Raw genomic sequence first — 26,825 nt, 5'->3', positions numbered from 1 at the left:
ATTTTATTTAAAGGCGCCTTTCAAAACACTCAAGGACACCATACATTTGAGTGATAGTCATAAAAATCAAGATAGCAATACAACAAAACAACAGCCGTTTAACCCTTAAATACATGAATGTTTCGCCAATCATTCTTACATATTCGGGTCTTTAGCGACCTGGATCTATATCTAACACGGATGGATCTCCACCTGTCGCAATAATATAAAACTCCCCTAATATTAGAATAAACATTACAGAAGAATAAAATACAGCATATTTTGTTACCTTTTGGAGCTTGGAGGGGTTCATTTTGAGCAGATGTTTTATGCCATCATCACTGTCCTCATCAGAGCTCATTTCCCAGTACATTCAGCAAATTATAGTTTTGAGAATATTTTTGAGATCGCGAATATGAGCCCATTTGCGATCTCAAACATATTCTCAAAACTATCATTTTCAACATCTTCAAAATCAATATTTTGATCGCTGAAAGCTTCACCAGATCCTCCATCAAGTGAAAGTGACACTCATATTTGATTGCATTCAGTATTTGCTCTGCAGTAAATCTCTGAGCCATTTCATGTTTTGCCTGTTCTTTCGTGTTCTGTCTGAATGAAACAACACTTCATCATTGTGTATCAGACATGTGGAGAGTAACGAAGTACATTTACTTCATTACATTTACTTGAGTAGTTTTTGGGAAAATTTGTACTTTTTAGAGTAGATTTAAATGTGGATACTTTTACTTTAACTTGAGTACATTTGTAATGAAAAATATGTATGGGCGACATTCCTCTTGTTACTTTATTTTAATGCAATACTGTATACATGTTAAGAAATGCATAGTTTATTCCACATGCACTGTCTCTTTTTTTTTTCATAACCGATGCCCCATTCACAAATGAATCCCTCTTTTGAGACGATTCTGTTCAAAGACTTGATCAAACAAGTTGGCAAAACTGTCTAAATTGTTTCGCAAATCAGTTTGAATGATTTGTTCAGTTCCCTGCATGCACTGAATCGTCTGAAGCGGTTTCTCATTCTCACTCAGAGCGTTGGATGAAGTGGGAGTGGACCTACAGTCAATTAAAAGCAAATCTGCAAATGCATCCTATTGTTTGCCAGTAATGAAGATCTTTATTTGTTGAACTGCGTATGCTGCCTGTGAACAATTCCACAGGTATCTATTTCATTCGATTTCAATTAATACAGGCAATAGCCAACATTTTACAACCAAACAGATTATTACACCACAATAGCAAAGTATTTAGCATTTCTTTACCGTTTTTAATGGACATATTTTTTTCAGGTTATATTCTCTATAATAAATTGATTGAGGAATACCAAGATGGTTGATGTCTAACTTTGAACAATTAATGAGGAGGAGGGTAGTGAATGTCCCGGGTCGATAAAGACCCGAGGTATGGATTTAACGGTTAACATTAGATCATTTAAAATTGATCAGAGAAAGCTAATTTAAATAGATACGTTTTAAGATTTAAAAGTAGTCAGACAATCACTTTCTTGTATAGGCAGCTGAGTTCTGGACCAACTGAAGTATATGAAGAAGTTTGTGAGGTAACCAAAATAGAAGAGAGTTACAATAATCAATGCGTGAAGTGACTAGAGTGTGTACAAGAATGGCTGTGGAATTGGGTGTGAGAAATGGGTGAAGACGCCTGATGTTCCATAGGTGGAAATATGCAGACCGAGTAATATTGTTCACATGTGTTTCAAAAGTCAAAGTACTATCAAGGACGACACCAAGACTCTTAACCTGAGAAGATGAGAGATCATAGAATTATTAATGGAGATTGAAAAGCTAATGGATTTTGCCAAATTGGATTTAGTGCCAACAAGAAGAACCTTTGTTTTATCAATATTCAGCTTGAGGAAACTGTGTGAAAACCAGGATTTAATCTCTTCTAGACAATCCAAGAGAGAAGAAGAAAGAAAGAAGAGTAGGATTTGGTTTGGAGGACAAATGGAGCTGGGTGTTGCCCACATAGCAATGAAAACTAATGCCATATTTCCTAAAAATATAACCAAGAGGTAATAAGTAAATGATAAACAAAAGAGGGCTTAAAACAAAGCCTTGAGGAACACCAGTGGTAACAGATGAAAAGTATGATCTGAAATTTTTAAGCTAGGACAAACTGAGTGCGTCCAGAGAGATAAGATCTAAACCAGGTGAGAAGGATACCAGTGATGCCTACAGAGAATAATGTATCTAAAAGAACTTGATGGAAAATAGTATCAAAGGCCGCACTTAGGTCAAGTAGGATAAATATAGTTAAGAGTCCAGAATCAGCTGCCATCAGCAGATCATTAACAACTTTTACCATGGCAGTCTCTGTACTATGCAGTGGACGAAACTGGACTGAAATTTTTCAAACAGGCTATTTTTAAAAGGTGAGCATAAACCTAAAATGCAACAACCCTTTACAAGATTTTTGAAAGAAAAGGTAGATTGGAAATTGGGCGAAAGTTGGAAAAATTATTAGGGTTATTACAGCAACCTTAAAAGATGAAGGAACAACCCCAGAGGTGAGAGAAGAATGTATAATATTAGTTACTATACCAGATAAAGAAGATAAACAGGCTTTGACCAAGTGAGTAGGGAGCGAATCTAACTGACAGGTGGAAGACTTAGATTGTCAGATAAGACCTGATATTTCATCAACAGTTGGATGTTCAAAACTATAAAATAAAGAAAGAAGAGAATCATGGGAAGGCAGATACAACAGATCACATGCCAAGTTATTCTGATGAGTTAATTGTTGATGAATATTGTCAATTTTAGTGTTAAAAAAGGTAATAAATTTGTTACATAAATCACTAGAATTTAGGTGAGATCTCATGTTCGCTCATCTGACCTAATTATAGTAGAATAGTTATCAGATTTAGCTGTTAACTGTTTAGCTGAGCATTCTTGTAATAAAGCATGTGATCTGTACACTTATCTTTATTAACAGAAACTCCAGTTTTATTCCAAGTTCCAGTTTTAGTCCAAATTTTTACAGGTGGAAACAAGGAAACCAAGTCATCCGGAATAGAAAAGCATCTCTCCTGAAGAAATTCCATCAGACAGAGCAGATTGATTAATGTTCTTAATATTCTGAAATGAGATGGAACGACTCATGTTGATTTTTTCTACCATTAAGTTAACACTGAATGATATTCTTCACTTATTCCACTTATTAACTGATATATTAACTGATCTGATATGGGCAAATTCAGTGCAAGACAATTAGGAGTTACACCAAAGCAGCAAATAAGGTCAAGAATGTGACCTTTACAGTGAGTTGGAAAATAAACAAATTGTTGTATTCCAAAACTATCAAGGCATGATATTAAATCCCTGGTGAGAGTGTTATTGACATTGTCCATGTGTATATTAAAATCACCCAATATAATAACATTGCAAGATGTAAGAACACAGTAAAGTAAAAAAAAAAAAAAAATCATTTAAAAAAAAAAATTGTATTGTTCCTGGGTGGACGATAAACAGTGGCTACAACAGTAGGAACAGGTCTGTTCATTTGTAAAACAATGGACTCAAATGATTCATACAAAGGCACGGTTATGGGAGAGACTTTCCACTTCTGATTATAAAGTATTGCAAGCCCTCCTCCTCAGCCAGAGTCACGGGGGTTGACAGGTGTAAACAAAGCCCGGAGGAACAGTTTGATTAAGCTGTGAGAAATCATGCCATGTTTCAGTCCAATAAACAGAGGGAATCAAGCTTTTCATTCAGAAGATTGAGTGAATATTGAATAAACCAAAGTAAGATACCGGATTTGATGCTAGCTGTTCTGACTATGTTGGCTAACACACTGTGGTCAACTGTCCATCTTAACTTCTTTGAAGGACATGGAGTGGATGACCAGAACAATCGTATTGGACCTGTGTCATTGTAGATATAATTCCATCATGACCCGCGATGGATGTACTTCTACCGAGGATAGTAAATAATATCCTGGTGAGACTGAAGAGTTGGCGGTTGTTCAGTGACGCAGAATCGCAATGAGAAAAATTCTGCCGTAATATATTAAAGTGTCGATGTCATTGGATGATAGATTAAATAACATATAAACAAACTCTGGGATAGCTCTGTAAGAAGGGAGCGTTGCCAGAGACCTTTATCAAAAGCGTCAGAATAATCAGTCAGGTACAAGTTTAAAAGACACTGAATTGTTGATGTTTTTCTTTTTGGGTAAAACAGTCCTTTGATCAGTTTAGTTAAAACAACCAGGAAAGGCAACAGTAATCAAACAATAAATACAAAACAAAATAAAGCCGTTAGAGAACAGGAGAAGCAGTTCGCACCAGCGTTCACTCCCAATCACTCATGTCAGTATATAATCATCATAGCTGTCAATCAGTCACGGCACAATTGGCTACAATGCTCAACACTGCCTTTAACAGTTTTCAGACAGAGCGTAAACCAAAATGAGCAAGGGACCATTTGAAATCAGCTGTCAAATGTACCGAATTGAGTCTTGGGTATTGAACCCGCAGTCCGCCCATCGGACCTGCACCTGCACAACACCCGACACAGTAAATATTATTCCACCAGTTACATCAACTATTAGTGGGTCACCCGCCCACGTGCAGGACTCTGATACAGTGTCGTCGGCTCCTCAATGCGTGGAATGTACAAGGTATGTCATGGTCATCTTCCTGGGTAGCGTTTCCCAAAAGCATCGTAAGCCTAAGTTGATCGTAGCTCCATTGGTTTCAATAGAGCTACGATCAACTTAAGCTTACGATGCTTTTGGGAAACTCTGCCCAGATCATTATTAGAAAAGTACTTGACATGAAAGATTAAAAAGAAGACCTCACATGTTTTCTCACCTGTATGCTGTATCAAAGTCCTAATACTTGTGTGTGTGTGTGTGTGTGTGTGTGTGTGTAACATTAACAAAGAAATTTTGAAGGAGATGTGTGATTGTGTTCATACAATGTAGTTCAATGTGGCTCAACACTTCCAAGCTTCATAAAGGACTTAAAGGCATCATAAAGATAATCCAAGCAAGGTGGGTTTAATGCATGTTTCTGGCATAATATATGTTTTGAGTGAGGACAGAGTAAAATGCAACTTTTTTCAGTACAAATGTTTTATTTTTATTTTTAAAACGTTTTATTGTGTTATAGTGTCTTAAAGGGGTGGTTCGTTGCGATTTCACTTTTTTAACTTTAGTTAGTGTGTAATGTTGCTGCTTGAGCATAAACTATCTGCAAAGTTACAGCGCTGAAAGTTCAATGCAAACAGAGATATTCTCTTTTAAAGTTATTGTAGTTTAATGCCTACAAAAACGACAGGTTTGGACTACAACAAGCTTCTTCCCAGGTTGGTGACATCATAAACCCTGCAAAACACTGCCCCCGGAACACGCAACAAAGTGGGCGATGCCATGTCGCGTGGCATAATGGAAGCGGAAGAGTTGTGTACACCAGACACGAGCGGCGCAACGCGTCAAAAGATAATAGAACCCATTATAATCTGTGATATTTTACTGAAAGATGGAGCAGTTCCCATTTTAAAAGCAGAAGCTGCTTTTTATTGGCTAAAAACTGTAAGTATGTTTTATTATTTGTACATGTCTTTTAAATGTGTAAGTTCTGTTGCTATTTTTTGGTTGCATTAAGGACGTAAACAAAGACCAACGCGTTTTTGCCTTCGTTAGCCAGTTAGCTAAATTCTACAAACAGCAACAAACTTCTATGTTCATAGACAAAGAGTTGTTCATGCTATAAATTAAACGATACCTTTACAAAAATGCTACTACTCAGTCATGTATTCGGCTACAGTAAAGCTTTAATCAGGATGAAACTTTATATTGAAAGCTATCAAACAGCAGTGACAGCATATCTAAACATTTTGACAAAAAAAAAAAATGAAATACCATTCATAAATGTCCTTTAAAAGCCGTGATTGCAGAGGTTCTGCTTTACCTTATTCATCTGGGTCTGATTCGGCTCAATTTGATACAGCAATATAGACGCCATTATTTACATTTCCACTGAAGCATGTTAGACATGTTAAACTGTGCCCCAAAAACACAATCAAGCCTAGAAAAAAAACCACTGAACCACCCCTTTGTCACGGATCCCTTGTCTCCCGGACTCCAAATCCCATGATCCTCTTGTCTCCTCACCTGCACTCACTTCCCTCGTCAGCTCCTCAGCTTCACGGATCACCTGCACCTGGACTCTGTTATCAGCACTCCCTTTATATTGCACTCACTCCCTTCACTCCTTGTCCATTCTGAATGTTGTATAGAGTGTATGTTTGGTTCTCCTTGCCTTTTGTTCATTAAATATTACGTGTAATTGTGGAAATCCGTATCTGCCTCATCTCTACACCAGCATACCGTAACAGAAGAACGGACCAATACCGTTGGACTTCCACAATTAAGAAGATGGGAATCTTCCTTCATGCGGTGGCTCCAGCTTCTCCAGTGCCTCTCTCTACAATGTCATCGGCGGACCAACTCATCGGGCTCTTCCAGATTGGACGTTCACTGGAGAGGTATGTGGAGGAGTTTGTAGAGCTTGCTTTCCTGACTAACTGGTCAGATGCACTTTTGAACACCCTGTTTCTGGACGGACTGGACGATGACACTATCCGTTTTGATGAACCTGAAAATTCTTTTTCCTTGAGCGAAACCATTAATCTAATTTTGTATTTAAACGGTTCTAATTTCTGTGTCGATGAGGTTCCGGATATGTGTCAATCCCGTCCAGTCCCTCCGGAAACAGAGGTGGCCAGGCCAGTTGGTCAGACTCCTTCCTCCACATATCCCTCCAGTGAACTGATTTCCTGGTCTACGCTGGACCCACAATCCTCCATTGGGCCCAGAAGGCGGAGGAGGAGGAAGAAGCACGCTCCAGTCCTCTCCGAGCATGCTCCAGTCCTCTCCGAGCACGCTCCAGCCCTCTCAGAGCACGCTCCAGTGGCAGTAGGGATTCTGGTGGAGTATGAGGGGATGGACTGGCCCTCTGCTCCAGCCGCCGCCGCCGAGCCCTCAGCTCCAGCCGCCGCCGCCGCCGAGCCCTCAGCTCCAGCCGCCGCCGCCGAGCCCTCTGCTCCAGCCGCCGCCGCCGCCGAGCCCTCAGCTCCAGCCGCCGCCGCCGCCGAGCCCTCAGCTCCAGCCGCCGAGCCAGTATCCCCAGTCTCAGCCGGCGAGCCCTCAGCTCCAGCCGCCGCCGCCGAGCCAGTATCCCCTGCCTCAGTCGCCGAGCCCTCCGCTCCTGCCCCAGTCGCCGAGCCAGCCGCCCCAGTCGCCGCAGCCGAAACAGCCACTCCACGCGCCGCCAAGCCAGCTCCATGCTCCTCCACCCACATATCCATGATGTCTCAGGGAATCCTTGTTACTATCCTAAACCTCCCCAAGTATTTTTTGGGGGGGGCCAAGTACCCGTGGGTGGGGGACATGTGGGCGCCACACATGGGGGTGGGCTCCGAACACTGCCGTGGCAGCCCACGTCTCCTGACCCGCCGTGGCTGCCCACTGCACCTGACCCGCCGTGGCTGCCCACTGCACCTGACCCGCCGTGGCTGCCCGCTGCACCTGACCTGCCGTGGCCGCCCACTGCACCTGACCCGCCGTGGCTGCCCGCTGTACCTGACCCGCCATGGCAGCCCACTCCACCTGACCCGCCGTGGCCGCCCACTGCACCTGACCCGCCGTGGCTGCCCGCTGTACCTGACCCGCCATGGCAGCCCACTGCACCTGACCCGCCATGGCTGCCCGCTGTACCTAACCCGCCATGGCTCATAGACCCGCCCTGGAGACCTCCACTCCTACCCATGCCTCTCCCTGCACCGGCATGAGGTCTCCAGGGCGCCCACCCCCCCTCCCCGGTGTTCTATCTACGGCGCGAGGTCGCGCCTACCGGGAGGGGGAGGTACTGTCACGAATCCCTTGTCTCCCGGACTCCAAATCCCATGATCCTCTTGTCTCCTCACCTGCACTCACTTCCCTCGTCAGCTCCTCAGCTTCACGGATCACCTGCACCTGGACTCTGTTATCAGCACTCCCTTTATATTGCACTCACTCCCTTCACTCCTTGTCCGTTCTGAATGTTGTATAGAGTGTATGTTTGGTTCTCCTTGCCTTTTGTTCATTAAATATTACGTGTAATTGTGGAAATCCGTATCTGCCTCATCTCTACACCAGCATACCGTAACACCCTTTAACATACAAAAATAAAAATAAACAAAGATCACTCTTGACACTCCTCCCTCCCTATGTTGCCCTCCCACATTCCCAAGGCGACCAAACCCCCCCCCATCCCCTTCTCCCAATAATACCTTGATAACACACTTAAACAGTCTAAAAATAATGCAAAAACAGAAACCAAATACAGTAAATGAAAGCATAGAGTAAGACATGAGACATAGATCTTACAACCGTTCACTGATTTTCGAAATTGCATCTTGCCATGCCGAGACAGTTTTCTGAGAAGCTCCATGTTTGCAATGTCCAAAAAAGACTGCATCCAGTGAGTCCATGCTAGAGAGTGTGGAGGTTTCCAGTGCAAGGCGAGCATTTTTTTTTTAGCAGCAGTAAGTCCACAGAAAAACATTTTCTGAGTTAGAGAGAAAGTGGAGGAATCATCAGTTAGAAGCAAAAGTCTCAGACAAGCTACCTCAAACTCTAAAATGTCCTTCAAAGTTGTCGAAACCTGTCTCCAGAATTTGCTGATTTCAGGGCAATCCCAAAACATATGCATATATGTAACAAAACTTACATGTAAGGGAGGTGGAAATCTTTATTAGATGATAATTCCTGGGAGTGAGATACATCATATGAATCATCTTCAAATGAATCAATTGATGATTAGGATTTTTAGAGAAAATCTGTTTGAGGTTTGCCCACATTGAATCCTCAATTGGCAGATCCTAAGAAATCAACAACAACGAAACCATACCCCTTGTACCCTCATAATGAAGTAAGCAATTTACGTAAGGTGAGATGGAATACTAGAGCCCCAAGGGACCCCATATGCGTGCATGGCAGATCTCAAGCACAGATAAAAGAAGAAAAAATGCCTGGTAGATTATATTTTGCACGTAAATCCTTAAAGGACTGTAAACCATTGTCCCCCCAAACATCGGCCAAAACATTGATCCCTCTATCACTCCAGTCAGAGAAAACAAAAGGTTTATTATCTGAAAGAAGTTTATGATTACAGAATAATGGGGAATTGGAATGCCAATTATGATCATTATGGGAAAACTTTGAGGTAGCCCACCAGCTAGAAAGAAGATATGTAATTATAGGACCAAAACATTGTTTCACATTCTTTAACAGAATGTTGCATTAAATCAAATCCTGTAATCTATATGGTAAAGCCAGATTAAATTCAATCAGTTGCCAAAATACAGTCGAGTCAGGATTCAGTCAGACTGTGAGAGGTTGCAAAGTAAACGTCCAATGATAAAGCTTAAAGGTCCCGTTTTTCGTGTTTTTTTTGAAGCTTTGATTGTGTTTATAGTGTGCAATATAACATGTGTTCATGTTTCGCGTGTAAAAAAACACAGTATTTTTCACATAATTTACTTATCTGTATACCGCTGTTTCCACTGTCATAAAAACGGGCTGATGACTTCCTTGTTCTATGAAGTCCCTCCTTCAGAAATATGTAACGAGTTCTGATTGTGCCAGCGGTTCCTGTGTTGTGATTCGACAGCTCTGAGCGCACCGTGCCCGGAAAAGTCACGCCTCTTACCATAACGTGGAGATGCATGCGCTCAGTGTTATTGTAAACATGTCTTTAATTTTACCCTATCAATCTGAGCCGGAATCAGACCCGGTGATTGGACTGCGGGATGAAAATAACAGCGTTTCGACGACATGGCGACAAACACACTCTACAAACGCAACTCTTGTGTATTCCTGTGGGCGGAGGTTAGTCAAAAAACTGTTTTAGTGACGTCATTAAAGAAGGAAGTAGAGGGATGTAGTCCAAACTGGCCGTTCGATGTAGGCGACTTCTGTTAAATAAAATATCTCGCTTGGCATTGAACTTTGAGCTTTAAAATTTTACAGATTTTATTTATACTCTAACAACAACATTACACACTAACTAAAGTTTGAAACATGGGATCACGAAGAACGGGACCTTCAAAGTCAGTGCAAGTCCGCTGGCATCCTTGCAACACTGCAGTGTTGAATATTTTATACAGGGAGGCTTGCCGTTCCATATGAATTTAGAAGTTAATCTTTGCAATTTAGACCAATAATCTAAATGTGGTGACAAAAAAAATATAATGCATGGTAAAATATCAATTTTAATGACAGAAACCCGGGCTTGTAAAGATAAAGATAATGTTGACCAATAATATATACCCTGGAAATTTTTCAAAGCTATAGTGTGCCAGAGAAGGAGAGATGTCCACACCCAAATATCTAAAACATTCAGTAATGTAACATTCAGAATAAAACATGATAAAACCAAATTAACAGATAAATTATTTAAGTGCATCAATGCAGATTTATTCCAATTAATCCTTATACCCAGAGAATTGGCTAAAAGAGTTAAAGACTGACAAAATATGATGAATAGACTTAGCTGTCATCTGCATATTGTGAAATTCTATGGGAAGTATTACTAAAAGTGATATGACTAAATTTTCTGAGCAAGAGGCTCAAGAGAGAGGTAAAATGTCTCAGGTTACGTATGTAACCATGGTTCCCTGAGAACAGGGAACTCAACACTGCGTTTATGAGGACAAGAGATGGCTGTTGAAGAGGAAGCATTTGAGCCTGCTTCCTCTTCAACAGCCATCTCGTGTCCTCATATGCGGTTAACGCAGTGTTGAGTTCCCTTTCGAAAGGGATCAAGAGTGGCAAGAGGGGGCAGCCCTGACACGTCCAGGCTCATCTGCTTCCTCTTCAACAGCCATCTCCTGTCCTCATATGCGGTAAACACAGTGTTGAGTTCCCTTTCGAAAGGGAACAAGAGTGGCGAGAGGGGGCAGCCTTGACACGTCCAGCGTAATATAGAAAACTTTGGAGAGGGGATGCCACCTGTCATGACCACTACAGAAGGACTGGCATATAGTACTTTAACCATACTGATATAGTCTCGGCCTAAACCAAAGCGTTCCAATGCTGACCAAAGGGAATACCATTCAAGCCTATTGAAGGCTTTCTCAGCATCCAAGGACATAGTTGTGCACAATATGTCCATTCCACTAGCCGTGTGTATAATATGCAATAACCGACAAACATTATCAGCTGCAAGGTGAGATTTAATAAAACTGATTGTTATGCACCAGTTTAATCATTAATGCTTCTAAATGTGAGGCCAAAACTTTAGCGAACAATTTCATGTCACAGTTTAAAAGAGACAACAATCTACAATTACCACACTGAATCAGATCTTTGTTAGGCGTACAGATGGTACTCAGCCCGAATGCTTTTTTGTTGCCGCAGGTACCGTTGCGGATTTCGGCGGGAAATTAATTTCTACTCTTGACTGCTAAGTGGTGCTATAACCATAGACTTTCACATGTTATGGAGTGGACGTATCACGGCTTGTTTTCGCAAGTAGCAGTCAACTGCGCCATGTGGAGATTAAAAAAAAATACTATCAATAAGATTTTTAAAAATCACATGCACACCAATAACTTGTTTTTTTTTTTTTGCTGAGCACCATGTTGCAGAACAAACTATCGGGACTGGCAGGGCTTTCCACTGAGAATGCACGAAGTCGTGAATTAAACAACAAAGACATAGTGGACAAATTTGCTGAAAGAAAGGCCCGGAGAATGCAACAAAAAATTTTGGGCTGCTGTGCCAAGATTGCTTGTGTTTGCATGCAGTGGTTTAGTATTGACATTGCCTGAGCCTTGGTTATTTTAGACTTTTTTTTAGTTCCGTAAAGTTTTAGTTTTTTTTCACTATTTTGTAAAACTTGTATCGCACATGTATTTTATTTGATATTCCATACTGTTTATTTTGCAACTGTTACGAGTTTTGTGAGAGTATACTCAACTGCATTTATATTTTATTTACTGATAGTGGGAAAAAGAATGAGAAATGTTTCAGGTAAACTTTGCATATGGTTATAGGTTAACATATTTGCAACACAAAGGAAGTATATACATTACTGTGACCAACATGTTGTGTGTTGTGTGTATATAAAATATAAGAGAAAATGTTCTCACTGAGGAAACATCACAGCATCACTCCTTATTTCTCCCTGTTTCTTTTTAGGGAGTGACACTTGATTGTTGCAAAAAAGATCATTAAACAGTATTCACAAAGTTTTGCTGATGTCCTGAGAAATGGCACAAGAATTTGTACTAGCTATGGATCTACTCTGACTCAACTAAAAACAAGAGTCGAGCATGTTTATCATGGCTGCTTTAGGTCAAGACACAGGAAACAGAAAAAGACCTCAAAATCAACAGCAGAAGATATTGCCCCAGGACCTGCAGACCAGTATGGTTGTGTGAGATGGCAGAATGTCCTCTAGAAGAATCTGAGGAGAGTCTCCAAGAAAAACAAAAAGAAATGAAAGACTTCCACAGTACTGAGGGGCCAGCCAGGCTGAGAGAGGACATCTCAGTCAGTTAATGAAGGCAACTTACTACCTACAACAAAGAATCCATCAACGCTTGACCACCACCATCGATTGCTGACTTGAAAAATGACTGGCCATATCTTTTTACGTCCAAATAATTGTATAACCACTTTAAATCCCTTACAAACATAACCATTCTGAATAAACTTGAAAAATGCAGATGAGATGCAGCGCATACTAATGAAGTATGATGACAGTGGAGCATCAGGTTTCATCCCATGTGTGGTCCTTCTGATGCTGACACACTTCAAAGAAAAAATTGAAGCAGACATTCATCAGACTGATGTAAGTCACATACAGTGCTTTTTTATAAAAAAAATTATAAAATTTTTATAAAAATTTTAGAGTGAACTATCCCTTTAACTTTTATTGAACCCAGAAAATTGTTTTAAAGTTTTAAGCGTTGTTGTAGTTATTTTGTGACTGTGATTTTGTTAAGATTTTCTGTAGTTGAAAAAGTAAAATTGTTGTTACCAGTGAAAGTCAGTAATTTGCTGTCAATTTCAATAAATATTTTTTTACAGGACTTTAACTGACAACTTTTTTGCTAGTAAATTCCTGTAAATTCAGTCACTTTCACCAGCTGTAAATTTCAAGCTGGTGAAAGTGACTGAGCTTGTAGAAATTTACCAGAGAGGTGACTTGCGGAGGGCACCCCACCGGCACCAGGCAATGTTAGCTAAGCCACAAGAAGAGGCAAAGCAGATGTATGCACACTTGGTTTCGGGGTGCACCCTTCAGTGTCAGCCAGTGCTCCTGTCTGAGAGGAGCACCTGAATGGGCAGTACAATACTGAATATACACAAGCCATGCTGGACTCCAGCGATTTAGTGCCACTTATTCTTAAATCTCTAAACTTGCCTTACAGATGCCTGGAAAGGCATTCACCGCTGTCACCTGTATGCATACAGGTTTTAAGACACAAGCTATGTGCCAAGTGCTGCTTTTACCATATAACCAGGCTTCAATGGCCTGAGCTAGATATATTGGTTTTGTCAGTGCTGTACACAGTGTGTACAACATTTTGAAAAAGAAGATGATTTGTAAAGTTATTGCATCATCAGTACTATAATCAGTACTTTTTAAATGAAAATCTCAAACCTTGGTTTCTCCAGTTGACTCTGTGGACTGTTCTTTCTGTCCTGCAGGTTATTGTTACTCAGATCCAGCTCTCTCAGAAGAGAGTCTGATGATTGTAGAACTAAGGCCGCACTTTCACAGCATTCATCACTGAGATTACAGCCTGCAAGTCTGTAATAGTGGAAGAACAGAAATATTACAATAAAATTCTCTACAACTGTCTTATGTTGTTCAAGATTAATGATCTGTGACATCAAAGCATCAGTGCTCTAATTATCATTGATCCAGAACACCTGAAGAAAGCTGCATCACTGCCAAGGACACATTAAATTTTTTTAAGGAAATGTGGCAAGCCAGCATCAGCTTCATAGCATGAGTTGTATGAGTGCATGTACAATGCATCATCATTGCAAGTGATTTTTGTTCACAAAATGATAGTCAGTGGGGACCAATTTTGTTGTCCCCATTGGACTTTCACTGCATTGACAAAAACAGATTAAACATTTTTCAAAATATCATATTTTGTGTTCTACAGGAGAAATGCATAGAGATTTTAAATGACGTAAGGATGTGTAAATGATGACAAAATATTAATTTTAGGTGAACTTTGCTTTTAACATCTGATGTAGCAATCAAATCTAAAGTATGAAGCCATCAAAATAGATTTGTCATGATCCTGGCTTTTTCCCTCTTTCTCTGTCTCCCTCTTGTGGTCACACACTCTCACGCACACACTTCCACTTCTCCGCTCATTATCTCTTTCAGCTGGTTCCCCTTTCATTCCCTTCTCCTCACCTGTCCCTGTTTTCCTCTTGATTTTCTCTGCTTCTTATTCCCTCTTCCTAGCCCTGTCTTGTTGTCGGATTATTCAATGACCTCTCGTGAGAAACGCCAGCACTTGTTGTCTTGTCTTGTCCCGTCTGAAGTTACTATTGCTGTCTAACAAGATTAACATTAGAGTGCTGTGATTTGTTAAAAATATCCAAATCTATCTATAAGATATCAATGTGGAGTTCACAAGACAAAGTACTCTGGCAATAGTCAGTTGTACCAGAAAGAGTAAATATTAATAGAATATGAAAGAAAGAAAGAAAAAGAAATAGTAGGGTTATTTCTGGAAGAACTATCACTTATGCTGTCATTTATATGTATGACCTTCTGGTATCCTTTTCATTTTAATTTCTCTGAAGTTGCAAAAATGTGCAAAAGCAACATTGCTTTGGACAACAAAATACTGCAGACATGATCTCACCAGTGCTTAGAATGGCTAAAGATTTAAAAGTAGCGGCAATTTAGGGTGAGTTACTTTGGCCCTTTTGTGCGCTGCTTGATTGTGTTATGTCATGATTTTTGGGATACTTGAGATAATTGTGATACTTGTTACAACACAGTTTTTCTGAATATCAAGTCATGTCTTCCCATGCATAATATTACTGAATCATGTGAAGACTCACATAACTTTTCTGCAGTTGTTCACAGCGGGTAAAAGTCTTTCTCTACCCACATCTGATGTGTTGTATTTCCTGAGGTCCAACTCATCCAGCGGCTCCTCCGACATCTGAAGCATGTAGGCAATTGCTGAGCAGTGAGCAGGAGAGAGTTTCTCTTCTGAGTGTTTGTCTGATTTCACAAACTCCTGAATCTCTGTGAACAGAGTCTGATCCTTCATTTCCAGCAGACAGAGGAACAGATTGATGGATCTGCTATCTAAGAGAAAACGACTATCTTTGATTTTGTCTTTAATGTAGCATGTGGTTTTCTTAATGCTCTCTGAGCTGTTCTCTGTTCTTATCAGTAGATCCTCTAAAAGTCTCTGGTTGGACTCCAGTGAGACACCCAGCAGGAACCTGAGAAAAAGATCTAGGTGTCCGTTTTCACTGTTAAGAGTTTTATAAACTGCTGGTTTTAGTAGTTCACACAGAGAGTTGTCCTCAGACCTGTATATCTCATATGAACTGCCCAGAAACAACTGTAGTGATTCTTTCTTCTTAATTACATGGGAGTAAAACACATAGAAAGCAGCAAGAAACTCCTGAAAACTCAGATGTATGAAGCTGTAGACTTTCCTCTGAAAAATCACAGATTCCTCCTTAAAGATCTGGGTGCAAATCCCAGAATACACTGAGGCATCAGTGACGTCTATGCCGCTCTCTCTCAGGTCCTCCTCATAGAACATCACATTGCCCTTCATCAGCTGATTGAAAGCCACTTCAGCAAGTTTCACAATCACTTCTCTGTTGGACTGCAAGAGTTTCTCTGGATCTCTCTCTTCATACTTCTGATTCCTCATGTTGATCTGAATCAGCAGGAAGTGGATGTACATTTCAGTCAGAGTGTGAGGGATTTCTGCACTCAGATCTTCTTTCAGGAGCTTTTGAAGCACAGTGGCTGAGATCCAGCAGAAGACGGGTATGTGACACATGATGTGGATGCTTCGTGCTCTTCTGATGTGTGAGATGATTCTGCTGGCTTGATGCTCATCACTGATTCTCTTCCTTAAATATTCCTCCTTCTGAGGGTCATTGAATCCCTGTATCTCTGTCAGACGGTTGATGTATTTGGAGGGGATCTGATTGGCTGCTGCTGGTCTGGAGGTGATCCAGATGTGAGCAGAGGGAAGCAGCTCTCCTTTCATGAGCTTTGACATCAACACACCCACTGATGAAATGTCAGTCACATCAGAAATTTTCTGAGCATCTGAAAACATCAGTGTGATTCTGCTTTCATCTAGACCATCAAAGATGAACACAACTTTACACTCCTCATAAATCTTTGAGTTCAGATCTTGAAGTTCAGGATGAAAGTCCAGCAGAAGTCTGTGAAGACTGTACTGGTGATCTCGGATCAAGTTCAGCTCTCGAAATGGAAGCACAAACATGAAATCTACATCCTGATTGGCTTTTCCCTCGGCCCAGTCCAGAATGAACTTCTGCACAGAGACGGTTTTTCCGATTCCAGCAATGCCTTTAGTAAGAACAGTCTTGATCTGGTCTTTCTCCTCACATCCTGGTTTAGGTGAGGGTTTAAAGATGTAATTACAGTAGATTAGAGTTTCTTGTGAGCGTTTTGTTCTGGTTGGTTTCTCCATTTGTACAACCTCATGTTCTTCATTCACTCCTTCACTCTCTCCCTCTATGATGTAGAGCTGTGTGTAGATCCTGTTCAGCAGGGTTTGATTCTCTTGCAGTTTGATTCCTTCAAATAAAGTCTCATACTTGTTCTTCATTCTGGTTTTGTGAGTCTCTTTTACTCTGTGCAGGACATCATCTGCTGGTGGGTGAGAATCCCACAGCAGTGTGTGTGTCTGCAGAGCTGCTGCTTTGTTGTGCTGCCTGATGTGGCTCTGACAGGAGGAAGAAGTGCAGGTCAGATCTTCTCCTTCGCCACTGCAGAGACAGGAACAAGAAATAAGATGAATAGACAAATAATAAGACAAAAAACAGATTCATAGAGAAAATACCTAATATTATATGAGATTTTTATTGTTGGTAAGATAACCAGCCCATTGAAAGCCATCAAAACATGACATTGAGTGTTAAGGTGCATAAAACATACATTAGATTTTCTAGTTTCTTTCTTCTCAGCACAATAGTATTTCAATCCTAGAAAAAAAAAGTTTATACTCACACAGGGTAAGAGGTCATTATTCCATTACTGAGATTAGGAGGCTGACAAATGGAGTCATTACTCTTCATAGACACAAAGCTGGATATTTGAGATGTTGTTCTCTGTTTCATTCTGGTGGCATAATTAGCAAAGACATAGAAAAGTTGATTCAGGTATTATATACTTGTCATGGTGTAGGCAAGGGAGATTAAAAAAAACAAAAGAAGACAATCTAAAAGGGGAGGACAAATACTCCAAATACTCCAAATGGAGAACACAAACATAGGGAACCAATGAAATTGAAGGCTATTTATACACTCATGATGACAAAAACAATAAACAGGTGAGGAATAATCAAACACTATGGCAACAAATCAAACTAGGAAGTATCCATAAGAATGTGAAGACAGACACTACATGACAAAAAAACTTCAAAATGAATTCTTGAACAGAAACAATGTGTCAATACTACAGAAAATAATCTGCTACATCATTATTCAGTTTAGTTTCTGATACTAACGATATCACACCTGGTGTTAGAGGTCACTGTTCCATTACTGAGATCAGGAGGCTGACAAATTGAATCTTTACTCTTCATAGACACATGGCTGGATACTGGAGATGCTGCTCTCCGTCTCATTCTGGTGATATTATTAGTAAAACGAAGGGACTACAGGGACTACCTGCAAAATAAAACCATTTAATATGTTATCATAATTCAGTTTCTTGTTTACAGTAGAGCACAGCAGTGAGCACTCACTTACTCAGCAGCCTAGGTTCTGGAATTATTCACTAGTTGCATTTACAAAATCAAGCATGCTAGTGCATGCCAGGGAAATTGTCAACTCAAAACTCACTAGAAAGTAAGGCTCGTGGTGGTCAGTTTTGAAGTAACCGACCAGAGTTTGAATGCGCCTTTTCCAAACTAATTTTTCTCCCTTTTCCCATCGCATATCAGATCACAGAGGCATTTATTTTAAATAAAATTAAGAATTTTTGTTTGTTTGTTTTTCCATAAAATGAGAAAATATCTTCTGTCATTTTACTTATATAGTAAAATCATCTGGATTTAAGAATTTTTAGATATTTAGACTGGAAACAAGACAAAAATACTAAATAAGAAAAGCATTTTTTCCCAGTGAATGCTTTTCACGCATTAGAAAATGAAAACTTCACATAATCTTATCAGCATGATGAATAAATTATATTAACTGGAATAAACTGTATACAGAAAGGTAGCAGAGAATGTGACTAATTGTAAAGCTGTCCATTGGGAAGAGCACGAGTTTAAGCACTCTCACAAACACCTCTGTTAAAATCACGAAAACTGACTACACTGCAACATGAATCTCATTTTGTTGTTTATGATGGGAGAATTTGTGAGTTTCAGTCAGACACTTTCCTTCTGCTACAGTTCTTAAATTTTATTCTCCATTCCACATATTCAAACTCGCTCACCCAAATTTGGTAACATCACCTACAAGAATTGTGTCAATGGGGTGAGAATTTCAGACATGCAGTGGAAGGAACTTTTATTTATTTATTTATTTTTTTTCTGACTAATGACTTATATCTACTGTGAGAACTATCACAAATGTTCCTCACTTAAATCTTAAAATCTTATTGCTTATATGTGCTTTTGTACAGTTAATGTACTGTATTTCTATTCTTTTTAAAGGACATAACACAAAAATGGTAGTTTCATAAGAAATGCATGGGAAATTCTCAGAGTTCATACTGCAAAATGTCATGAATCAGGTTTAATTGCTCCTTAAATTTTCCTCTTTCTTCCTATCGTTTCCTTAGGAGTTTTCACCTGCAGCTCTTTTCTCCTCAGCGCTCGCACTGATTGATCACGCACCTGTTGCGCTTCTTCTCTGATTGCTTCCCCTTCTTTGCTCTGCTGCTAGCCGCGCTTCAGTGTCGGATTATTGTTTTCTCTCGCTGGCGTTTGCTCCCCGCTTCCTTAAGGAGACTTTTTGCTGATCTCTATTATTGTGTGTGCTACTGTCTTAGTCCCAGTCCCCGTCACAGACGTCATCTCTGGATTTCTCATCCGACTTCTGGTTCCCTCTGCCTGGTTCTCCATCTGTCGGCCGTGGGTTTTACCATCACCAGCCCGAAGAAGCCCTGACCAGTAACGGCTCTGCGGCACCCCTTGACTGCTGTTTTTTCTCTATTTATTTTCCATTCCAGCTGCAGTGCGTGTGTGATTCCGCACTTGGCAGACTGCCTGAGTTATTTTCTCGGAAGGACTATTAAAACTGTGTTTATTCCACTCTCTCGCCTCTGGGTCCTATTTCCCGTGACAGAATAATCCGAACAGCTATGGACCCGGCGGGGGAAGGGCCGATCCGTTCGGCGGTGGAGATGCAGGGAGTCATGCTAGGGAGACATGAGGAGGAGCTCTCCGCTGCAAGACAGGCGGTAGAGAGTCTCGCTGGCCAGGTTGCTGATCTTCATCACCGTTTGCAGTATCTCCGCTCCGAGCTGTCCGATCCTCCGTCTCCCAGCTCAGCTCCGGAGCCCAGAGTGAACAATCCCCAAGATACGCGGGTGAGCCATCTGAATGTAAGGCTTTTCTCACTCAGTGCGAGGTTGTCTTCTCTCTTCAGCCTGCCACATACGCTTCTGACCGCGCCAGGGTCGCCTTTGTGATTTCCTTACTGACTGGAAGAGCGCGGGACTGGGCCACGGCGGTCTGGGAGGCAGAGGCTGAGTGCTGCCGGTTCTTTGCCCAGTTTAAGGAGGAGATGACGAAGGTCTTCGATCGTTCGGTCAGTGGACGCGAGGCGTCTCGTCAGCTAGCTGTGCTTCGCCAGGGCAGAAGGTCAGTTTCCGACTATTCCATAGAGTTTCGTACTCTCTCTGCCACCAGTGAGTGGAACAAGCCTGCTCTGGCAGCTCGGTTTCTGGAGGGGCTGTGCTCAGAAGTTAAAGACGAGATTTATGCGCGTGAAGTCCCCACTGATTTCGATCAGTTGGTGGAATTGGCCATCAGATTGGAGAGGCGAGCTGAGCTACGACGCCGTGTCCGAGGGCCGACCCCTTCACCACCTGCTCTCACTCCTGTATCGTTCGAGGCTGCTCAGATTCCCGAGCCTATGCAAGTTTCCGGGATACGGATCTCTCCTGCTGAGCGTCAGCGCCGCATCCTGCATCGGCTGTGCATGTACTGCGGAGGATCTGGTCATCTGGTAGCGGTCTGTCCGTTAAAAGGATGCGCTCGTCAGTAGATCGGGGAGTACTGACGGGCGCAGCTGCGAGATCCCCTTCGGAGAGAACACGCACCATTTTCCCGGTCACACTTCACTGGTCTGGAATCAGGGTCTCGTGTCAAGCCTTTATCGATTCTGGCTGCGAAGGAAATTTCATGGACGAAGCATGGGCTTTGGAGCATAACATTCCTCTTCACCATCTTGATAAGCCTACCCCTCTATTCGCTCTGGATGGAAGTCAGCTACCATGTACTCGTCTCGCCACCGCTCCGGTGAGTCTCACCATCTCGGGAAATCACCAAGAGACAATTTCATTTTTTATTTTTCGTTCCTCCATCACCCTGTTGTATTGGGTCACCCCTGGCTAGTCCAACATAACCCGCAGATTGACTGGGCAGAGGGAAGTATCATGTCATGGAAGCTGTCTTGTCATACCCATTGTCTTGTTTCCGCTGTTCCTTCTCTCTCTTCTGTTTCTGTCTTTCAGGAGGAACCTGCTGATTTGTCTGGAGTGCCGGAGGAGTATCTCGATTTGCGGGCTGTGTTCAGCCGTTCCCAGGCCGCCTCTCTCCCTCCCCACCGCCCTTACGATTGTAGCATCGACCTCCTTCCCGGTACTACCCCTCCTCGCGGGCGCTTGTATTCGCTCTCCGCTCCCGAATGCGAGGCTCTTGAGAAATATTTGACTGAGAGTCTCGCGGCCGGGACTATCGTTTCTTCTACCTCGCCCGCCGGTGCGGGGGTTTTTTTTGTCAAGAAAAAGGACGGGTCGCTTCGACCTTGCATAGATTATCGAGGCCTTAACGACATAACTGTTAAGAACCGTTATCCTTTACCCCTTATGTCGTCGGCGTTTGAGATCTTGCAAGGGGCCAAGATCTTCACTAAACTCGATCTCCGTAACGCCTACCACTTGGTTCGGATTAAAGAGGGAGATGAGTGGAAGACCGCGTTTAATACTCCTCTTGGACACTTTGAATATCGGGTTTTACCGTTCGGCCTTGTCAACGCTCCGGCTGTGTTTCAAGCCCTAGTCAATGATGTCCTACGTGACATGCTCAATGTCTTCGTCTTTGTTTACCTCGATGATATTTTGATTTTCTCGCCCTCCCTGCAGATGCATGTCCAGCACGTTCGTCGTGTATTACAGCGCCTTCTGGAAAACCGCCTCTTCGTGAAGGCGGAGAAGTGTGCTTTTCATGTTTCTTCGGTAACGTTCCTTGGCTCGGTGGTGTCGGCCGATGGCATTAGCATGGACCCAGCCAAGGTGCGTGCGGTGGTTGAGTGGCCCGTTCCTGATTCTCGCATTGCGCTGCAGCGTTTCCTTGGATTCGCTAACTTTTACCGTCGCTTTATTTCCAATTTCAGTCGAGTAGCAGCTCCGTTAACAGCCCTTACGTCGTCCAAGACTCGCTTTGTTTGGTCTGAGCCCGCGCAGTCTGCGTTTGACAGATTAAAGAGGCTTTTTTCCACGGCTCCTATTTTAGTCACCCCTAACCCCGAACGACAATTTATCGTCGAGGTGGATGCCTCTGATGTGGCCGTTGGTGCCATTCTTTCGCAACGTTCACCGCAGGACGAGAGAGTTCATCCTTGTGCATATTTCTCCCGTCGGCTTTCGCCTGCGGAACGTAATTATGATATAGGTAATCGTGAACTCCTTGCGGTTCGGTTGGCCCTCGAGGAGTGGCGTCATTGGCTTGAGGGTACCTCAATTCCATTTGTTGTTTGGACTGACCACAAGAATTTAGAGTACATTCGGTCGGCTAAGAGACTTAACACGCGTCAGGCTCGTTGGGCTTTATTTTTTGGGCGATTTGATTTTTCCATTTCCTTCCGCCCCGGCGAGAAGAATATCAAACCCGACGCTCTCTCTCGCCAGTTCGGTACCTTGGACAGCGCCGCCACTCCCGAGACCATTGTGCCTGAGGGTTGCGTTGTTGGAGGTGCGGTCTGGGGAATAGAGAGACGGGTCAAATCAGCGTTGACTAATGTTGCTATTCCTCCCAATTGCCCCCGCAACATTCTCTTCGTCCCTGTCTCCGTTCGTCCCGCAGTGCTACGGTGGGGCCACTCGTCTAAGTTAATGATTCACCCTGGGATTAGAGGTACGCTCGCAGCCATTAATCAGCGGTTCTGGTGGCCCGCTCTCTCTCGAGACGTTCGTAAATTTATCTCTGCTTGTGCCACTTGCGCCCAGACCAAATCTAATAACTCTCCTCCCGCGGGGTTACTCCACCCTCTTCCTGTTCCATCCAGACCGTGGTCTCACATTGCTATTGATTTTGTGACGGGCCTTCCTCCTTCGGCCGAGAATACTGTCATTTTGACTATTGTCGATCGATTTTCTAAGGCCGCTCACTTTGTTCCGCTACCCAAATTACCCTCCGCGAAGGAAACGGCCCAATTGATGATCGAACACGTTTTCCGTTTGCATGGTCTCCCTACTGATATTGTTTCTGATAGGGGTCCCCAATTTGCCTCTATGTTCTGGAAGGAGTTTTGTCGTCAGATTGGGGCCACGGCCAGTTTGTCATCTGGTTTTCACCCCCAGACTAATGGGCAGGCCGAGCGCACCAATCAGATTTTAGGACGTATGCTCCGTACCCTGGCCTTCCGTAATCCCGCTTCATGGTGTGAACAATTGCCATGGGTAGAATATGCACACAACTCTCTTCCTACTTCTGCCACCGGGTTCTCCCCTTTTCAGTCTTGCCTGGGGTACCAACCGCCTCTTTTCTCTTCCCAAGAGTCAGAGGCGTTGGTGCCCTCGGTCCAAGCTTTTGTTCGTCGCGGCCAGCGTACTTGGAGAACAGTCAGAGTCGCTTTGTGTCGTAATAGAGAACTTACTCGCCGCTCTGCCAATCGTCGTCGCGCCAAAGCTCCGAAGTATGTCTGTGGGCAGAAAGTGTGGCTTTCCACACGTGACTTACCATTACAACACTCCTCTCGTAAACTGGCCCCGCGTTTCATTGGTCCTTTTTGCATTTCCAAGGTTCTTAGTCCCGTTGCTGTCAAACTCAAGCTGCCGCCCAACTTACGACGCGTACACCCCGTCTTTCATGTGTCATGTATTAAACCGGTTATTCGCGCTCCCGCCCAGCCCTCCCGTTGTCCTGTCCTTGTTGAGGGTTCCCCCGTTTATAGGGTCAGGAAGTTGCTGGACGTGCGTCGCCGAGGGCGCGGACATCAGTACTTGGTCGATTGGGAGGGTTATGGTCCGGAGGAGAGAAGCTGGATCCCTGCCCGGGACGTCCTGGACCGCTCGCTCATCGAGGACTTCCTCCGCTCTCGCCAGTCCTCTGCCTTTGGAGCGCCAGGGGGCGCTCTTCGAGGGAGGGGTACTGTCATGAATCAGGTTTAATTGCTCCTTAAATTTTCCTCTTTCTTCCTATCGTTTCCTTAGGAGTTTTCACCTGCAGCTCTTTTCTCCTCAGCGCTCGCACTGATTGATCACGCACCTGTTGCGCTTCTTCTCTGATTGCTTCCCCTTCTTTGCTCTGCTGCTAGCCGCGCTTCAGTGTCGGATTATTGTTTTCTCTCGCTGGCGTTTGCTCCCCGCTTCCTTAAGGAGACTTTTTGCTGATCTCTATTATTGTGTGTGCTACTGTCTTAGTCCCAGTCCCCGTCACAGACGTCATCTCTGGATTTCTCATCCGACTTCTGGTTCCCTCTGCCTGGTTCTCCATCTGTCGGCCGTGGGTTTTACCATCACCAGCCCGAAGAAGCCCTGACCAGTAACGGCTCTGCGGGACCCCTTGACTGCTGTTTTTTCTCTATTTATTTTCCATTCCAGCTGCAGTGCGTGTGTGATTCCGCACTTGGCAGACTGCCTGAGTTATTTTCTCGGAAGGACTATTAAAACTGTGTTTATTCCACTCTCTCGCCTCTGGGTCCTATTTCCCGTGACACAAAAAGCAAAAACTGATCAGAAATGAAACTCATGAGGGCTGCGTCCAACATCTTAAAAATTCTTTGGTGAATGCATTGCAAGGCAGAAAGGCATCAAAGCATGTCAGAATTCAATGTAAGCTTCACTTCCTGTCTGATGAGATACCTTCATCTGATCGATTTTTAAAGGCAGCACAGATGTATCCTTCGCTGCCTTTGTTATCCCACAATCCTGTGCTTTCCATTCTGACAGTTGAGCTAAAAAATAAAGATGGTGTCTGTAATGTTGTCAGAGTGTATGTAAATGTACGTTTTTGACCAACATTTTCTACTTCTGATGTAATTTCTAGTTAAAAATTCCTATTGTAGTAATTAAATATCTTCTTAGTTTTCACCAAAGCTTGCTCTATTTTGTTGTAGAATAATAAACCGTTACGCTGCCTCAGATGTCTGTCTGAAAATAAGTTTCGTGAGGGACCTTCGTGTGCAAACGCTGCCAGCAGTCATTGCCTGATAAGTAAACGCAGCAGTGACCTTGTTAAAACGACCCCACAGCGACACCTAGTGGGCCAGTGTGAAATTTCCGTCTTAATCAAATATGTCGTTGAAATGTACTGTTTATTCAAATGGGCCCATGTTTGCAGCGAACAATATATTTTAGACCTAGTGGAGTAATAGAAATAATATCTAGGTCTGAATTTAAATATATATATTGTACCTTTTAATGGATCACGCTATAAACATAATGATCTTATAATACATATGCATTGCTGTGTCTGTTATTGCATGATTCCCACTTTTGTACACTTTTGCTTTAACGGACATTAGACAACACTGCAAAATCAAGCTGTTATATTCATATATTTATTGTCCAACATTCTCAATTTTTCTGATGCATGTTATTAATTTAATTCCATACGTTGGTAATAATTCAGTGTTTATAAGCCTTTTAAAGAATTTTAACCCAAACTGACTGGGTTTCTATTGAGCAAAGGTTTTGTGAAAAATGTAGAACACTTAAACACAAAGTCTGTCAAATAAACTGTAAAAAGGATTTGATTATCACTAGTGATAGTATTTTATTCTGTGTTGTCATCATTCAGGTTGGATTTCAGCTTTAATGTATGTTTTTTTTTTTTTTTTTTTTTAACAAAGCAGCTGATATTGCCATAGAAACTAGTGGACTGCCGACTCGCTTTCACCCCAAAATGGTGGAAACGCAGGGCCGCTGCTGGGCGCCGGTGTTTCAGGAACGTTCTATTGAGTGTCGCTTCTTGTTAGTGTATATTCTTTGCCTGTAGTTGCAACAGGGAGGGGCCAGAAGTTATTTTGGTTAAAAATTACTAGGGCACATGAATTGTCTGTGGTAAACTGAGGATACTTGAATGTTTTGAATGAATCTACAACTTACATGGCACACATTCACACCCCAAACTGTCAAAATGTATATTCATTAATACATTCTTTTGTAGGCTAATCTTCATTTTAAATGCCCTATATGGTTCAATAGATACAGTATCTAATGTGGCTCCAAGGTTAAATTGTTGATTTTTTACCCATTTTCTATGTAGCAACACGCATATTAAATATCATCAACCTCTATTCAAAATGTTAGCTTTTATTTATTTATTTGTTTATTTTTATTTTTTTTATCACGTACTTCCCTCAGGTTGATAACATGTTTTCTTGCGTGGCTGGATGTTGGACTCATGAACAATAATCACTTTTTGTTTGCATTCGCCAAAACCGATTTGCCCAAATCAAAACGCGGACAGTGGCGAGTCCCGCGACCAGCCGGCAGAGGATTCTGCTTGGTCAAAGCCTTTCGCGATCGGCTATGTTCATACAACGATTTGTCCCAAAGGAACGATGTTATAGAGTCTAGACTCTATAGCGTACGGGACAAACTGCGTTCCGACTTTCACATGGATCGCTTCATAGGCATATGCCTTAAATACGGGACGATTCCGTGTTAAAGAACGGTTGGCAACTCGAGACCATTAAACAAACTTACCGTGAGTTATGAGCTTTTCTCTCTCTGATATGATCTGTTGGTGAGTGTAGCGAGTTACTTGGTCCATCCAAAAATCTACTTTTTTGGTAGATGTCGGCGCTTGTAGCATAAGTAAACTCCACACCCACACACACGTGAAATGGGGTGTGTGGAATGTGCCATAGATCCACCACATACGCATAACACCAACGTCATTATGTTTCCATCCACCTATTTTTATGTGCATTTTGGGATATCGCATAAAAAACGCTGGATGGAAACGCCAAGATGCGCAAATGCGCATATAAAACTTATAATAGGCCTATATATTTTTTTTTTTATGCCACACAAGATGAAAACTAGGATGCCAGGTGTATTACTGTTTACAGTGTGTGGAATGGTGCGCTGTGATTGGTTGAGCGGATATATCGCATTCTTCAGAGAAGGGAGA

The 26,825-nt window shown here is 42.4% G+C and overlaps 1 protein-coding gene across 2 annotated transcripts in view; it reads right to left on the bottom strand.

The window, feature by feature from the left end:
• The window catches only part of LOC125259970 (protein NLRC3-like), a 43,261-nt gene extending 16,731 nt beyond the window's left edge, over window positions 1-26,530 (bottom strand). The window contains exons 1-5 of one of the 2 annotated variants that reach the window (XM_048178014.1): window positions 26,396-26,530; window positions 17,803-17,955; window positions 17,294-17,404; window positions 15,121-17,052; window positions 13,800-13,837 (exon numbers count right to left, since the gene is read on the bottom strand). In XM_048178014.1, the coding sequence (XP_048033971.1) occupies window positions 13,800-13,837; window positions 15,121-17,052; window positions 17,294-17,404; window positions 17,803-17,912 (2,191 nt within the window). In that variant the 5' untranslated portion in view covers window positions 17,913-17,955; window positions 26,396-26,530. Of the gene's footprint in view, window positions 1-13,687; window positions 13,838-15,120; window positions 17,053-17,293; window positions 17,405-17,802; window positions 17,956-26,395 lie in introns of both variants that reach the window. The other variant, XM_048178013.1, reaches the window with a different exon arrangement.
• Window positions 26,531-26,825: the final 295 nt, after the last annotated feature.

The sequence above is a fragment of the Megalobrama amblycephala genome, linkage group LG24 (genome assembly GCF_018812025.1).
Source record: "Megalobrama amblycephala isolate DHTTF-2021 linkage group LG24, ASM1881202v1, whole genome shotgun sequence".
NCBI lineage: Eukaryota > Metazoa > Chordata > Actinopteri > Cypriniformes > Xenocyprididae > Megalobrama > Megalobrama amblycephala.
The sequence above is the reverse complement of the archived record's forward strand: the minus strand, read 5'-3'. Positions and strand labels throughout refer to the sequence as shown.